Below are 16,622 nucleotides of genomic sequence, written 5' to 3'. Positions count from 1 at the left end.
TACTTTTAGGCTGTATCCACTTTCCATAAAGCTCCTTGAGCCGTGCATACAACTCCTTGGGGCTCTCATCAGGATTCACCTCTAGGGAACGGAATCTCTGCCTGTAGGTCTCAGGGTTAATGTCATATTTAGCTAGAATGGCTGATTTTACCTGATCATAGTCAAGGGAGTCATCAATGTCCATTTGCACATATGCCCCTCTAGCTTTGCCAGTTAGTAATGGAATCAACTGAAAAATCCAATCAGCTTTTTGCCACCTGCATGCTACCGCAATGCGTTCAAATGTAACGAGGAAATGTTCAATGTCATCACTATCAGTTAATTTGTCCAACCTGGGCTTATGTTGCAAACAAGACTGACCTGTAGAGGCCCCTGTTTGAGTAGTCATCATGGGCTCAGCTGGGTCTGGCAGAAGGTGCATAGTGGATGATTGAACCTCCCTATCTGGGGAATCAGAGTCCTCTGCAAGCGGATTTGGTGCCACAGCTGTTCGGGCCTGAACTTCTAACTGCAAAAGCTGAAACTGGTGTTGAAGAGCTTTATAACGTTGTTCTTGTCTTGCAGTTACCTCATTCTGCCTTGCCTCTCGAGCGTCCTGCTGCCCCATATGCGCCTGAAAAATGGCCATCAAGTCAGACAGAGTTGGCTCCTTCCCCTCCATGTCCTCAGCCCCTCCTGAGGCTCCACCTTCTTCCTCTTCACTGGCTTGCTTCTCCTGGGCCACTGTAGACCCACCAAGTCTTTTCCCACCTTTTCCCCTCATCATCTTTCTTCAGTGTTGGGGGATCAACAACCAAGGAATAGAAAAAAAACTGGAGAAAAAAAAAAAAAAAAAACCTGTTTCCTCAACTGGATAATCCCACCGCTGCCACCAATTGTCACGGACCAAACAGTCTGGCAATGAGGAAAACAGGAGTTTCTTGTTGAAAAAGGTTTTTTTTTATTTATCCCCAAAAATACTAAGCAATAGAAACCAACAAATTAACAACTAGGCCTATAAAAGAGGTCCAAAAAAAATATATAACTATACTCAAAACAGCATACAAAAAACAGAATATGAACTGAACAACCTGACCTAACTGAATGAGACACAAAGAAACATATATAGTGGCTTGGCCAAACCAATTTACACAAAGGGAAAACCAAATGGACAACAAATACCAACAACTACAAAGCAAAACAAACTTAACCCAAAAATCCCCCTCCAACATGGCAGCACATGGTATGGCTTAATTGGCAGGTCACAGGATATCACAGCCCTCCACCCTTGGCCACGCCTTTCTTCCCCCAGGACAGACTTCTCTCCAACATGGTAACAAAGAAACAATGATTAATAGAACAGAAATTATTTACATAACCCTACAATGTAAAAATGTGTGCACTCCATTTAAACAGTGTATGGCTAAAGCAAATAAATGTATATTATACCTGAAATAAACTATGTGATCTGTGTTTTCAAATCATAAATTGTTTGGGGTGTGGCTAACTGAAAAAATAACTTTACTTGTGTACCTAAAACATGGCTTGTGTACTGGTAGGCTTGTATGCGATATTACCATTGCTGGCTGTTACCCTGCCTTGCCGGTTATTCATCCTGTGTGGCTTGGGCCATCACATGGTCCAAACCCACAAATGAGTGCTCATGGGACTGTCATAAAGCATGTGGAGATGGAGAATGAGGAGGGTGAATCAGGAAATGGAAAAATCTTAGCGCAGTGTTTCATAAGCGCTCAACCAAGCACTTGAACCGATTTCTCAATCGGGTCCATGGCAGGTAAATGGGTGGATCTCTTGAGCTCATGGTGAGTGGTCTGGTCTTCTGCCATGTATTGAAGGATCCAGACGAGGTGATGATTCCAACAGTGTGTTTTTTGACAGAATGTGCACAAACTAAGGAGCAAAGTCCAACAAAACTTCCAGCAAACTTAACTGTGAACAGCTGAATGGGTGCGTGCAGCAACAGAGTTCGAGGAGTTGTGTGATTGGCCAATTTTGAACAGCTAACAGTGACTTTATGACCACTTAGATGTGTCAAATTTAGGCCTGGTTTCACAAACAGGGCTTAGATGAAGCCAGGATTAGGCATTAGTTCAATTAGGACATTTAAGTAGCTTTTATAAATGTGCCTTAGAATAAAAAAAAAAAAAAAAAAAAATTACTGGTGTGCATCTTGAGACAAAACAATGTTATGGACATATTTTAAGATATGTCAGTGCAAGTTGCTTTAAAACAGCTTAAACATGCATTTTAGTCCAGGACTAGGCTTAAACTGGGGGAATGTCCTTTTTTTGAGATTGTAAAAAAATCACCACATTTTTTACCACTCACCACTATAAAATGGTTTTACAAAAGAAATCGGTCTGTACAACTACTACAATACAACAACTAGTCATCTGAAACCATTTGACTGCTGTGTGTGAAGAACAGACCAGAAAATAAGTTAAAAAAAAATATTGCCATCCACCTAGCTCTCCCTGATGCATTAATACATTTCATAACTAACCACTCTTTTTTTCCTTGAGTGAATCAGTTTATCTAGTTGTCGAAACCATCTCATTAAACCTTCAGGGTGACACAAGATCTAATTTTGCAATAATGGCTAGCTGACTGTACAGTATATTGTCTCTTACACTTTAGTCTGTTCCTCACATACAGCTATAAAATTTGAAATATAGTGCTTGCGTTGTATAGACTTCTTTAATGATACCTTTATTGTGCTTTTTTGTTCTCTTTGAAGAATGAAGTCAAAGTTCCCAGTCATTTTAATTGCGTGGGGAAAGTTTTATTTACGTGAGGTCCTTCATTAATTCGTTAACTACCTGTCTGGTGCAAAATGTTAACAAAGAACTGATGACCTAAATACAACAGACATTAAATCTACTTTTCACATCCTCTCTCTTTTTTCTGTCTCCCTCCACTGCCTAGAGTGCTACATCATTTCAATACAATGTGTTCAGGCTGTCACACACCACTGACACAAGAACCCCTCTAAAATATTGAGTAAAATATTGAGTATATTGACTTTCTCTTCCACCCCTTCTGCCTCTAAAAGTACCTCTCAAAAACCGTCCGTCCTTCCATAATCTGTCGTAATCTGTCAGTTTAGTAATATTTTCTGGCTTGTTTCAGTTTGCTGCTGGGACTCAGAACAGCAAAAGCACGCAGTGTCAAGAATTCCAACATGAAGGTTTAGGAGATGTGTTTCTCATAGACCTTTATTGTCATCCAGTTCACTTAAAGGGATACTCCACTTTAAAATGAAATTCTGTCATCATATACTCACCCTCATGTTGTTTCAAACCTGTATGAATTTCTTTCTTCTGCTGAACAGAAAGGAAGATATTTAGAAGAATGTCAGTAACCAGACAGTTTCTGGTACCATTGACTTCCATAGTAGGAAAAAAATATATACTATGGAAGTCAATGGTACCAGAAACTGTCTGGTTACTGACATTCTTCTAAATATCTTCCTTTATGTTCAGCAGAAGAAAGAAATTCATACAGGTTTGAAACAACATGAGGGTGATATGATGACAGAATTTTCATTTTAAAGTGGAGTATCCCTTTAAGGAAATATGCAGATCGGCTGGTTTCAAGTTAGTCTAAGGGTTCGCTTACACGACAATGATGTGATAAAAACTGAAAAGTTTTTTTCTTTGCAGAGAAGACTTATCAAAACGCGAAAATGACTAATAACGCCGTATTATGCATAACAGACAAGTAGTTGGCGATGTCAATTTGTAAAGAAAGACTGCGCACATACGCATTATTTTACTACAGTGCACATGAGTTAATTACAAATTACATAATCTATAATTTATTTGTCCGATCTTCATTCTAAGGATGTTAATCTTGATAATACTGTATGATTACTTTGTCTTCTGGGCAAATTTCATCATCACAAAGCCAGAAACATTCACTGTAATCCCAAATTTAGAATGTTCTCCCTTGATATAAAGACCTTTTTACTTCCTTTAAGAAAATGTCAAAACCTTTGAACACAAAGGCTTAGAAAACATATATCATGCTTGAGTCTGTTGTAAGAAACATCAAGTCCTATAACCACTTGTGATGATGTCCGTATGCCACCCCTTAATTCTTACTTTAAAAAAAAAAAAAAAAGCCTATAGACTAAGCACGTAATAGCCTACGCATGTGCATGACATCACCGGTTTCACAGATTCAAGTTTTTTGTAGTTTACACAGAGATGATAACGGTTTCGTTTTCAAAAACTTGCACTTTGAATACTTTGATAACTATAAAGATAACGATAAAGATATAGTTATAAAAATCATTCTCAATATTAAAGAATAGCAGAGTTCACGCCACAGCTATAAGGATAACGGCACAGAGAAACAATATCATTGGAATCACTTTCAGAATGATTTTATCCAGCTGATGAATGGTAAACACACTGACAGCCAATCAGAATCAATCCTGCTGTAACAAGCTTTATTTAAGGTGACAGACAAGCATGTGCTTAGAATAAACAGAAGGATATTGTCCACTGGTGTGGACACTAATTTAGTTATCTTTATAGTTATCGTTCTTGGTGTTATCGTTCATTTCGTAAGATGGTCTTTGACTGACAAGCCATCATGTTCCAAAAATCTGACTGACCATCTTAAATTGGGATGACAATTCTACTTGCACCAATGTGCACCAGATTAGTTAGAAAAAAAAGTGTCCTTGTTCTAAAACACAGCTATAATCTTAAACTGGATTTTCTAGCTGGGAGGTCTTATCACAATAGAAACAATTCTAAACCGATACAGAGTGAAATTTTACAATTTACAATACATTTTTACAATTCTAGATCACATCCACAGATGAACTACTACTAAAAAAACTACTACAGTACTGAACACATTAATTTATCGGATTATAAAAACAAGATGGGACGTTTTTTTCTTTTTAAATGAGAAATGGATGTCAGGTTGGATGGTTTAAATTTTGTGATATGGATAAATTTGAAAAAAGGGATCAAATGTAAAAACAGTCCATCATTTATTGCTATTATCTTTATTGCTTTATTATTATTAAATACTGATTCTTCATTGCGATTAGAATTTTTTTTTTTTCTTCCCATTATGCCAACTTTTTGTGTTCATATTTAATTCAGAGCATATTTCACATATGGTTTGGTGAGACATATAAATAAATATATGACATTTATCACAAAAGCAAAGCAAAAGCTTTGACAGTTGAGCTTTCTTATGCAATGGGAAGGTAATTGTATGTTTGAATAGTGCTGGTCACATCTGGGCCATGTTTGAAAGGCTGTACCTCCATTTTGTGAAGTCTCAGAGGCTGTATGAGAAAAGCCTTTTGTTTTCTTAATGTAAAAAGCACCATGACATAGCAAATTACTGTCTAATGGGAAAGAAAGACCAGAAATGGAGCAGACAGTAAAGTTCATTCAGGAGCACTTCCTGTGTCTTGAGCAGAGGGAAACAAGCCTACTCTGAGAGCTGCAGATAATGATTTTTCCCAAGTACATTTCAGACATGTTTGTTATTTAGTTTCTACTTGCAAGGTCAGATTTTCTTTTGTAAGAAAGAAATTGAAAAAAAAAGAAATTTTTATTGGCTAAATCACAAAACCTTGGCCCAGTCAATAGTAATATGTACCGTGCTAATATACGTCCAAAACACATGCAAGCAGGGTTGTCATGGTACCAAAATTACAGTAGTCGGGACCTATACCAGTCAAATTTCATGGTTCTCGGTACCAGTTGTAGTACATATCAAAAACTGTTGGAACTATTTTATTTTTTATTATTTAAAAATAAAAATATTAATTAAATTAAATGAGTTTATTACTCATGATGACAATAATTATATAAGTAAATAATACATTTAAACAACATTTAGCCTTCAAATGGATACAATGAAGGACAAACAAACAAACACATATAGGTGCTGGTCATAAAATTAGAATATCATCAAAAAGTTGATTTATTTCAGTAATTCCGTTAAAAAAGTGAAACTTGTATATTATATAGACTCATTACATGCAAAGTGAGATATCTCAAGCCTTTATTTGTTATAATTTTGATGATTATGGCTTACAGTTTATGAAAACCACAAAATCAAAATCTCAGAAAATTAGAATATTACATGAAATCAGACAGTAATTACACAGTGATACCATGGTCATTGAACCAGGTTTTGGTTATTCTGGCAGTGTGGGCAGGTGCAAATCCTGCTGGAAAATGAAGGAAGCATGAAGTGCTCTGGAAATGTCCTGGTAGACGGCTGCGTTGACTCTGGATTTAATAAAGCACAGTGGACCAAAGTCCTCTTTTCTGATGAGAGCACATTTTGCATCTCATTTGGAAACCAAGGTCCCAGAGTCTGGAGGAAGAATGGAGAGGCACACAATCCAAGATGCTTGAAGTCCAGTGTGAAGTTTCCACAGTCTGTGTTGGTTTGGGGAGCCATGTCATCGGCTGGTGTTGGTCCACTGTGCTGTCCACTCAATGCAGCCGTCTACCAGGACATTTCCAGAGCACTTCATGCTTCCTTCAGCAGACAAGCTTTATGGAGATGCTTCCTTCATTTTCCAGCAGGATTTGCACCGGCCCACACTGCCAAAATAACCAAAACCTGGTTCAATGACCATGGTATCACTGTGTAATTACTGTGTGATTTCATGTAATATTCTAATTTTCTGAGATTTTGATTTTGTGGTTTTCACAAGCTGTAAGCCGTAATCATCAAAATTATAACAAATAAAGGCTTGAGATATCTCACTTTGCATGTAATGAGTCTATATAATATACAAGTTTCACTTTTTTAACGGAATTACTGAAATAAATCAACTTTTTGATGATATTCTAATTTTATGACCAGCACCTGTACTACAAGTGGCAGGTCTGTTAGTTTACATTTACACTCTAAGACTTCATGCACATCTATTTTGACATACCGTATCAGATTGTTTTGTCCTATCTGTTGGTATGGTTATATCACTGTCAACCATTGCAGTTTTGGATTCAATCACGCATTTAAATACAGTTGTAAATCAGAAACTTTGCAGTGTACTGAGCAGCATGAAAAACAAAACTTTTATTAAAATTGCGTATGGGTTATAAATGAAAAGCAAGCAAAAAGCGCTTCCTTAATCACTGAAGCTGTGATCAATCTATACTCCTGTGAAAAATTCCGCTTTCATCAAAAAAGCTGTCCACACTGTTCAATGACTCTCTTTTTTACATCGTGTTTGCACTTTGTTGGTAAAAATAAAAGAGTTTGTGAGTGTGCAGAAGAAGGTGTTTTGAGTGGTGTTAAGCGAATTCTGACTAACTTAAACACCTCATATTGGCCATTGGGTTCATGCGCTCAAAAGAAATGTCTGTGATTGGCTTCAATGATTGAAAAACACTTTGTAAATAGAAACCTTTGGGTCACAGAGTGCTTATACACTCAGGAGCATTTGAAATCAGTCACCTATCAGCAGGTACCTAATGTAACCCGGTACTACTGGTAGTGTCACATTGTTAATTTACTATATCATTTGTTATAAATAAAGAAAAAAAATCAACATTTAGAATTTTTACCTCAGTATGTTTCTTCTGTGAGTTTCTTTATGTGTGCTGTTACTCTCATTTGTTTCGATGTCTCCACGAAATTCTCTCTCAAAGAGACAGGCACGATAGGTGTGGTCACGCTAGGTCGTAATTACCGTAATTATGTGATTTCAACAAAAGGGTTCACCATCTCATAGAGCTTATAATAGCGTGTGGAATCAGGACAACAAATGAATGGCAAATCCACTGTCTCCTCAAAAGTTTGTTTGCAAGCAGCCGAAAACCACCTTATGCGTCACACACACACTGTAAACCTGCGTTGTTCACTCAGAAAAACACAATATATTGACTTGCATTCTGTTTTCTATCATGCGCGTGAACGTTTGTGATGACGTAAGATGCACGCAAACGCACCATGGTTCGATAGAATCAAGTTGAGTGTGAAACCAGACCAACGCTGCGGGGGGCGTCGGAAAAAACGTGCTCGGGCTCGGACCGCAGCAAACGAAACGAGCCCAGTGTGAAAGCAGCGTTAGTGTGTCTTGTGTGATTCACATATAACGAGCGGTGCTGCCTTCATCTGCAAATGCACAGTGGACATGCAAATGGTTTGTCAGAGCTGCATGTTTTTGTTGACTTCATTTTCACTCTTTATGCCTATTTACTGTGCTGTGTGACTATGAACCATAAAATGATCTGTATGGAGGTAAAGGAAATGCATACAGTACGTTTCTCTTGCTATTGCCCAGATGCCAGTGATCAGCCTAACAATACTTAGCATAATATCCTGGCCATCAGACAATAATAGGGCTGAATTTCACTGACCAAGACTATAAAACCGAGAAGAATCAAAGTCAGGCAGTTCATTGACTTTAGTATTTTGCGGCGTTTGTTGCTTTGTTAACATTTTTCAGTGAACCAAAAAACTGTCATTTTTATTCAGGAACCTCTAACTTTATCTTGCACAGCTTTGCAAATCGGCAGTTCCCTTCTGAGTATTCCTCTATTGTCATGCCATGAGTAGATAGCCGGTCATGGGGAAGAGTTTTTTAACCAGAGGTCCTCAACTGGCACTAAATCTTTTCTGAGAGAGATGAGTTGGAGAGGGCGAGTCGGCTTCCATCATGAGAACTCTTCCTTGCTTGAATACGCATCAGTTGTCTTCCTCCTTCACTGAAGTCTACTCTGCCAATTGCTTTCTCATCCTTAAAGTACCCATGCTTATCTTCAATTTGTTTGCACTTTTAATTTTGGCTAAAGTGCGCTTCGCTTCCTGAAAGCAAATTTTTTTTGTTTTTTTTAAGTATAGTTTAGGGATGAAGGTAGCACTTTCTGCCACGTATGCATTTGTGTTTGTGAATTGAATAGCCAATAAATGCTATTGACCATTTTAACCATTCTAATGAATTTATAAACTGTATTCTTTTTCAGTTGCCAATTCCAAATTCATTTTGTATATCAGAACATGATTATAAAGTCCCGTCTCTAGAAAACAGATTAATTTTTTTGGTCCCAATTCTTGCATCAAAAAAAGATTATTTGTTATTTACATAGTTATTGTGTTCATGTTGTTTTGCCAAACGGGTGTATTACGGGGTAGGGGTAAGGTCAACAGTGTAATCTAAGTTTTCTTCTTCTTTTTATTATCTATTCTTGAGTGATAGTCTATAGCAGCCCACTGAACCCTTTGGTCAAAACGCATTAAATTTGGAACATAGAGGAGAGTCAAAATTTTAACCTTAGCAAATTTAAAGTCTCTTAAACCCTCTAGCTCCACCAATGGGTCAAAGATGCACCGATGTTTACGCAAATACCTTTGGAACCGAGCAGCTTGGAAAAAAAATTCAGTTTTCCTCTGATTTCCTAAACTTTAATTTGATGTTTTCCTTCTCCTTCAGATTTTATCCAATCTTCACCGAGGTTGAGTTGCAAAAAAGTTATCACTTTTTTATCACACACACACCCAATAGTTTTTGAGAAATAGTTTTACAAATTTGACTAACACGCAAAAGTGGACGTTAGGCTATATCTCCGCAATGCTTTGGCATATTGAGACGAAACTTGAGACAAAATTTATGATTTTGCTTATAACTTCTCAACAGTTTGATCAATCATGAAACTTGTCTCTTTAGATTCGATACAGCTTGCAGAGTCTATATCCAAAACTATATCAAGGTTTCCCATGTCGGCCATTTTTGGCATCGACCATTTTAAGTTTGGAGCAAAGTTCTGTATTTTACGAATGCATTGGCGTATTGATACAAAACTTGGTATGCGTCTTTGGCTACCTGTCGATTTTTTCGGGTTGCTGCACAATTTGCAAGAATGTCTTTAGCTTTTTCGAATTCCTCTTGGGTCCTACAGAATCCAATGGTACATGTTTTTCAACAGCCAAAAAGAATCACCTTTATGTGATTTGTGGGCTTGGCTCAGCCACGTAATTGCTGCTTGTATCTATATTTATTTACAGATGTTTTTTCAGAAGCAGGTATTTTTAAAATACAAGGACACTGTGAATATACATATCTAGACAACAAGGGCGTTATATTAAGTTATTAATTTAAATAGTAGTGCATAGTAGTTAAAGACACTAAATATAAAGTGGTTAAAAAATAAGTTATTCTATAATCTTTCCACTATACAATTTTTTTTAAATTATTTTTTAGATATGGGAATCTTTTTATTTATTTATTTTTTTAAATTGAAAAGTGAATATAATAGATTGCAAAGATCCTGGCTGCGGTGTTGACTCTCTTTTCACATTATACATTTATAAGGACATTCTCAAAAACCTGGAGAGTGTGGAGTCTTGTGACCTGGAGGATGATGATCTCATGTTGGATTTGGACTTGTCTGAAGAGACATCATTACACAGCGGTGAGTGATATAGTTTGGCTTGCATTCTCTTTAAACTGTTGCTTTCCCATGACAGTATTTGACTTGAAAGAGAAAAGTAGTAGAAAGTAGAACTAGTATAGTAGTACAGTTTTCGCTAATGTTTGCTACAACAGATTCTATGATAGATTTAAGAATGCAACCGTGCATGAAGCTTGCATAGCTGGAAACATTTGCATTCACATACTTGCGTAGAGTTTGTTTTTAACAATGTTGGGGTTACAATATTCTCAAATTACACGCATCACATAGTTACATTACTATTTCAAAGAGACAAGTAAAACAAGGCATTTCTTTTGAAGTTTTCACCCAAAGACACAAATTAGATTTCCAATTACAGTTGGTAAATTCTAGTAAATATTGTAATGAATGAATACAAATATATTCAAGTGTACACCCTCTATTATTCATCCTCTGGCTGTTCTATTGTACTACAGATAATATTGTACCATATAAATAAAGCACAATCAATAGTGTACAGAACAATCCCCATAAGCCCCTCTACAAGTAGCCTTTGCTATTTTTATCATTTTTAAAGATGCATTAAATATAACACTGGGGCTTCATACACAGTCTAACGGTCTATACAAATCTAGAATTCATATAATGGACCCTTTTCCTGGGCATATGAGACGGTACAGATGAATGAGCTAAGTCATATTTTTTGTGCTCTAGAAACATTTCTTATTATTATCAATGTTGAAAACAGTTGTGCTGCTTTGTTTTTGGAAAGCATGATACACTACCATTTAAAAGTATGGGATAGATAATATTTTTTTATTAAAAAAAAGTGTTTATATCTAGTTTTATTCAGAAAGGTTGCATTAAATTGATCAAAAGTGACAGTAAAGATTTTTTTATTATTACAAAAGATTTCTAGTTAAAATAAATACTGTTCTTTTGAACTTTCTATGCACCAAATAATTCTTAAAAAAATAATAATCACGGTTTCCACAAAACATATTAAGCAGCAGAAACATTTTAAACATTGATAATAAGAATAAGAAATATTATTAATAATTGGTGAATGATAGTAGATGATAAAATCCCATAGACATATATTGAAACATGGACACTAGCCATATCTAGACCTGATTGTAATAGAGAGGGGAATTTAACTTGGGCCTGGAAGCAACCACCTTGCAACCTTCTAGCAAGCATAAATGTTCTGATAGCCACCCACAAACACATTGTGTTGGAAAATTCTGCACTCACAAAACTAGTTCTTGATATACTTATATCTGTTGTAGATACTGATGGGATGTCACCTTATGAGTGCTCAGAAAAAGAAGGTTGGCCCATTCAGGGGAGACGACAGCAATGCTGGGGCAGGTGTGAAAACAGGTGACCATTTCATTTATGCATTTTGACATTTTGTGAAATTGTTGTACATTTTATGCCAGCGCTTAGCACAATTATTCAAACTCTGAATAAATTACATAAAGAAAGCAAGCAAAGAACATTTAAGTGGTCCATGACAAGTCTAATGCGATTTATTCACTTTTGCAAAAACTCCCATTATAATCAATGAAGCTGTCTACACTGCAAAATTAATCTCTTACTTAAATCTTTTCTGCACTTTGTTGTTTATGATGATGAGAGAATTTGTGAATGCATATTCAGAATTCAGTCAGCGAGTAAGTTGACCATTGCATTCATAATCTCAACAGAAACGTATGTGATGGGTTATAATGCTCAACGCTGCATACCACACGTGAAAAGAAATATGATGCACCATAAGCAAATCTACTGTAAAGCCACAATCGATACTTTTAATTCATTTAACGTTTCACATCAATTGTGATAGCCGTAATAGATCTCTCTTAATTGTGCAGGGGCATTTTTTTGCCCCCTTATCTTGAATTTGGGGGGTTTTGTGGCATTTTAGCCCAAAACCACCGTTTATTTCAGACCTAATTTTACCTATGTTTTTGTAAAACTCCAAAAACACACCTATACATAACATTTGCTGCAGTTTCCAGTTGAAATGACCACTAGTGGCAGTAAAACACCAACAACTTATATACCTTTTCACACAAATGATGATTACATGGGCAGATTATCAATTAATAAAAACGTATTGTCGGGTAGTTCATTGCCCAATACTATGTTATGTCCTCAAAACACTTTTACCATAGTGCATGATTTGTAAACGAAAACATTTTAACATTTGCATCACATACAGTAATTAGCTCCATATGTGTATTTTCTGATCAGGATCTCACCTGGCAGCCTGCTTGCCATGGTCCATAATGTTTGAACGAAACAACAACAGCGTGAGCGTGCCGCTAGACGTAACGCAGTTGTCCACGTCTGTCGCCATGGTTACTATGGCAGTACAAGCAGAAACCAGGGATATCGCGGATATTACGTCATTGACAGGCGACAAGTGAACAGGGACGGGCACTTAACAATCCTCTGAATTTACAAATTCTTGGAAATATTTAGGATAATTGAAGTACACAATTGGAAGAAATATATAACACTGTGCAAGTGGTTTTTAGATATTTTGATACAAAATTCTTACATATTGTACCTTTAAAGCAGAAATAACAATATACCATGATATATCATTGTGAAATACTCATCATATCGTGATATAAGATTTCAGTCATTTGGGCCACCCCATTTGAAAGTGTTATGAAACGTCCAAGAAGCAACGTGATATAATTTTGAAGAAATGTTGGCACAAGTGCGTTTTTCCAAAGAGCCTGAGTTAGACAAAAACTATGCACCCTAACTTATACATTTATCCAGTAAATGTATCTAGCTCTTGACATTTTTGAGTTCAATATGAGTTCAGATAGTTTGTGAACAGACTGTGAGCAAGGTCTGCTGGTAAGCCATCTGAGACTGGAGCTAACCTACAAAAAATAAGTAAATGTTATGTAATGAATACCCACATTCTGAAGGCAGTCTTTGTTGTAAAATTTTGTTATTTACAGTTCCAGTTTTTAGCCTTTAGTTCCCACAAGTGCAACAGTGTCTGTTTTATATCCATTTAAAAAGCTAATTAGTCTCAGAAAGCCACATTCTCAGCATACCTCCTACATATCCAGACTCAGGGGGATTTTGGATAAGATGGCTCTCATTGGACAACTAACCTGTTTAAAGATTTTTATTTTTATTTTTTTACCGTGGGCTAAGGCCTCTGGCTGACCTGGTAAATGCTTTTTGATCACTTTCTCTTTGTCTGACCTACAGAACTGCCATTTTCCAGTCATTTGACGGATTTAGGGGACAGGGGCTGGATAGGTCAAGGTCAGATCATGCGACACTGGATGAGCTGACGCTGAAACTCATGGTTCAAGACTGCTCTTCTTTCACAGAACAGCTGCTTCAACTGAAGACACTGCTTCAGGTCAGATACAAACGCATGCTATGCCAATATAACCTTTAATGTCTTTTCTGAGTGGTGTCCAAATTCTATTATAGCTGAATTTGTGATTGCATGTTACATAGCATGTCGTAAGGCTTATTAGGACATTTCATTGACCGATTTCATTGACAGAACTCTTTTAATTAGTGGTGTTTGCTCATACTTTAATATTTGAAGAATCCCATAACCTTGCATATTGCATTTTGGTGCTTAAATTCCAAAACAGTCAAAAATCTTGTGGAAAGCCTTCCCTGAAAAGTGGAAGCTGTTATAGCTGCAAAGCGGTGTCCAACTCCATATTAATGTCTATGTATTTAGAATGCATTGTCATTGCAGTCCCTGTTGGTGTAATGGTCAGGTGTCCCAATACTTCTGTTCATATCATGTAGGTCCGAGGTCTTAAGAAGATAATTACAAAGTCTGTTGAATATGTATACTTTGGGTGGGCTCTTTTGACAACCATTCAGAATGCCCTAGAAACCTTTTAGCCAAATGTTTGTGACATTATAAATCTAGATGTATACTGCACTATGATGTTTCTGCTGTTACAAAGGATCATTTTGAGTCAGTGTTTGTATCAGTAGAGACAAACCGGACCTTATTGAATTGGCTTGGGGTAGTGTGGCATTTACCAAGGCAATTGATGATGTTGCACAGTTCATCCGGGCCAAAGATCTTTGCCATCATATGGCTGCAGGGCCGGATGAAGACTCTTTGGTGCCCTGGGCACTGACATCTTAAATGCTTAACTTATTCACCTATTCAAATTTTCTAGGAACCAAAAATGTGTTAAATTAACTGCTTTTATTGGGAACACTTACAATAAGGTCTCATTTGTTAGAATTAATTGATGCATTAACTAACATAAAAACTAACAATGAGCAATATATATTTTACAGCATTTTTTTCTTACCTTTGTTAAAATGTTCATGTTAGTTCACAGTGCATTAACTAATGTTGTTGATGTTGAGATTAACATGAACTAATATTAATAAATGCTGTAGAAGTAGAAGTTCAATATTAGAAAGTATTAACTAATTTAGTTAACTAAAGTTAACAAATGAAACCAAATGTAAAGTGTCATTTTATTTTACTTTTTATCCTCAAAAATCATTAATTAACATTAATAAACTTACCCTATTGTTTAAGATTACATCAATGCAAGTCATTAAGTGTTAAAAGCCTGGTTCACACGGCAGGATAATTAGGCTGATTTTAGCCCCGATTCACCCCTTCCGACAATCTTAAGGATGCTCCGATTATCGTAAAATAATCTGATCAGATATTCCTGCCGTGTGTGGTGTGTTAAGACTGCTCTCGTCTCCTCGGAAGGACGTCGGGACCGCTCCGATCTCAAATCGGGGATATCCAACATGTTGGATTTTTTTGGCCCGATTTCTCCTCGTGTGTGGTGTCCCCTGGGGACAAACGAGCACGCAGCCTGTGGACTGTGGCGTGTAGCCAATCAGAAAGTGAGGTGACGAGGCGGCGAGGAAGCACCGGGAAACAAAATCAAAATAGCCGGCGACATGGCGTTTTTTTTCCGGTTAAAAACAAACTACAAACTATCGCCACTGCATCCTCTTCGTCCGCCATGATTGTTTACTCTGAAGTCACGTTTGATCTCGAGGGATTTTGCGAGATTCCCCGTCTGACCTGGGAATGCTCGGGAGTCAAATCGGTTCATGTGTGATGTGTTGATTTTGCCGTGTGGCTGCGCACCACACACTGTACGACCAAAACTGTTAGACCCGTGATTTTTTTATCGCCGTGTGTGGGGTCTCTCAGGTTTGGAAAATCGGCCGACAATTTTAAAATGGTCCCGTGTGAACCAGGCTTAAATCAAGTAGAAAAAAATCCTTACAGATTGAAACTTTCCTTTTTTACAGTGTAGTTGTTACGTGGTAGTGGATAAGGAAGGAGTAATTTAGGTGAAGATCAAATACACAGATGTTTAATGATGACAAAAACAAAGTCTAAAGAGAATGCAGGCATAGAAAGCCAGGATAACAAGCAGATAGTCAAAGAATAAGAATAAACAAACCCATGGGGTAAATCCAACGTAACAGCTTTGCAAACATGCTAAGACTATTAAAGAGAAAGACTGAACTGAAACACAGGGCTACAAATACGTGTTGCATCCCAGTTTGCCTACTTAAACTATGCCCTAAAAGTATGTACTGTTTTTTTGAAGTATAAAAAAAAAAAAAAGGATTACATACTTTTGAGTGTGTTGCAGAAAAGTAGGCAAGCTTTGGTATAGACTAATTGGTCATAATTTCCGTCTTTAACTGACCGCTCTATCGCTTAGTTACATGCATCCTGTCACCGATTAAACTATCCTGTCAATCATCTTATCACAGTTAATATCCTCCACATTCAATTTAATTTAACTTCCTACCACTTTGATCTGTCAGCCGTGGGTCTTAAATATGGTGAACTGTCCTCATGTTTTGCATAATGATGCTTTTAAAAGTTAATGACCAAACGTATCTCTATAAAAGTTCACAATGTTGTTGGAGATGAAATATAATGTGGATAACATTGAATAAATATGGTTAATAATCAGTATCTAACATGACGAAACATGTTAACATGACTTGATACTGCCAATCAGTGTTGGGGAAATCTATGGGGAAAGTTACTTTTAAAAGTAATGTGTTACAGTATTGCTTTACTCCCTAACTTTACTCAGTTACTCCCAGCAAGCAATGGGAGAGAAGAGAGGGAAAGGATCTCATGCCAGGACTCAAATTCGGGTCATTTGAGGCACTATTCTCTGTGTCGGAGCACTGTTCACAAAGCTGTGGCTTTAA

General features: G+C 36.9%; 1 protein-coding gene across 2 annotated transcripts in view; it reads left to right on the top strand.

Annotated features, from left to right (window-relative positions):
- The window catches only part of ccser2b (coiled-coil serine-rich protein 2b), an 86,926-nt gene that overhangs the window by 43,305 nt on the left and 26,999 nt on the right, over positions 1 to 16,622 (top strand). For both annotated transcript variants that reach the window (XM_079850819.1, XM_079850820.1), the window contains exons 4-6: positions 10,310 to 10,409; positions 11,678 to 11,771; positions 13,632 to 13,788. In XM_079850819.1, the coding sequence (XP_079706945.1) occupies positions 10,310 to 10,409; positions 11,678 to 11,771; positions 13,632 to 13,788 (351 nt within the window). The remainder of the gene's footprint in view (positions 1 to 10,309; positions 10,410 to 11,677; positions 11,772 to 13,631; positions 13,789 to 16,622) is intronic.

This window comes from Squalius cephalus (genome assembly GCF_949319135.1).
Source record: "Squalius cephalus genome assembly, chromosome: 19".
NCBI classification, from domain to species: domain Eukaryota; kingdom Metazoa; phylum Chordata; class Actinopteri; order Cypriniformes; family Leuciscidae; genus Squalius; species Squalius cephalus.
Note: the sequence above shows the minus strand (reverse complement) of the source record. Positions and strands in the feature narration are given on the sequence as shown.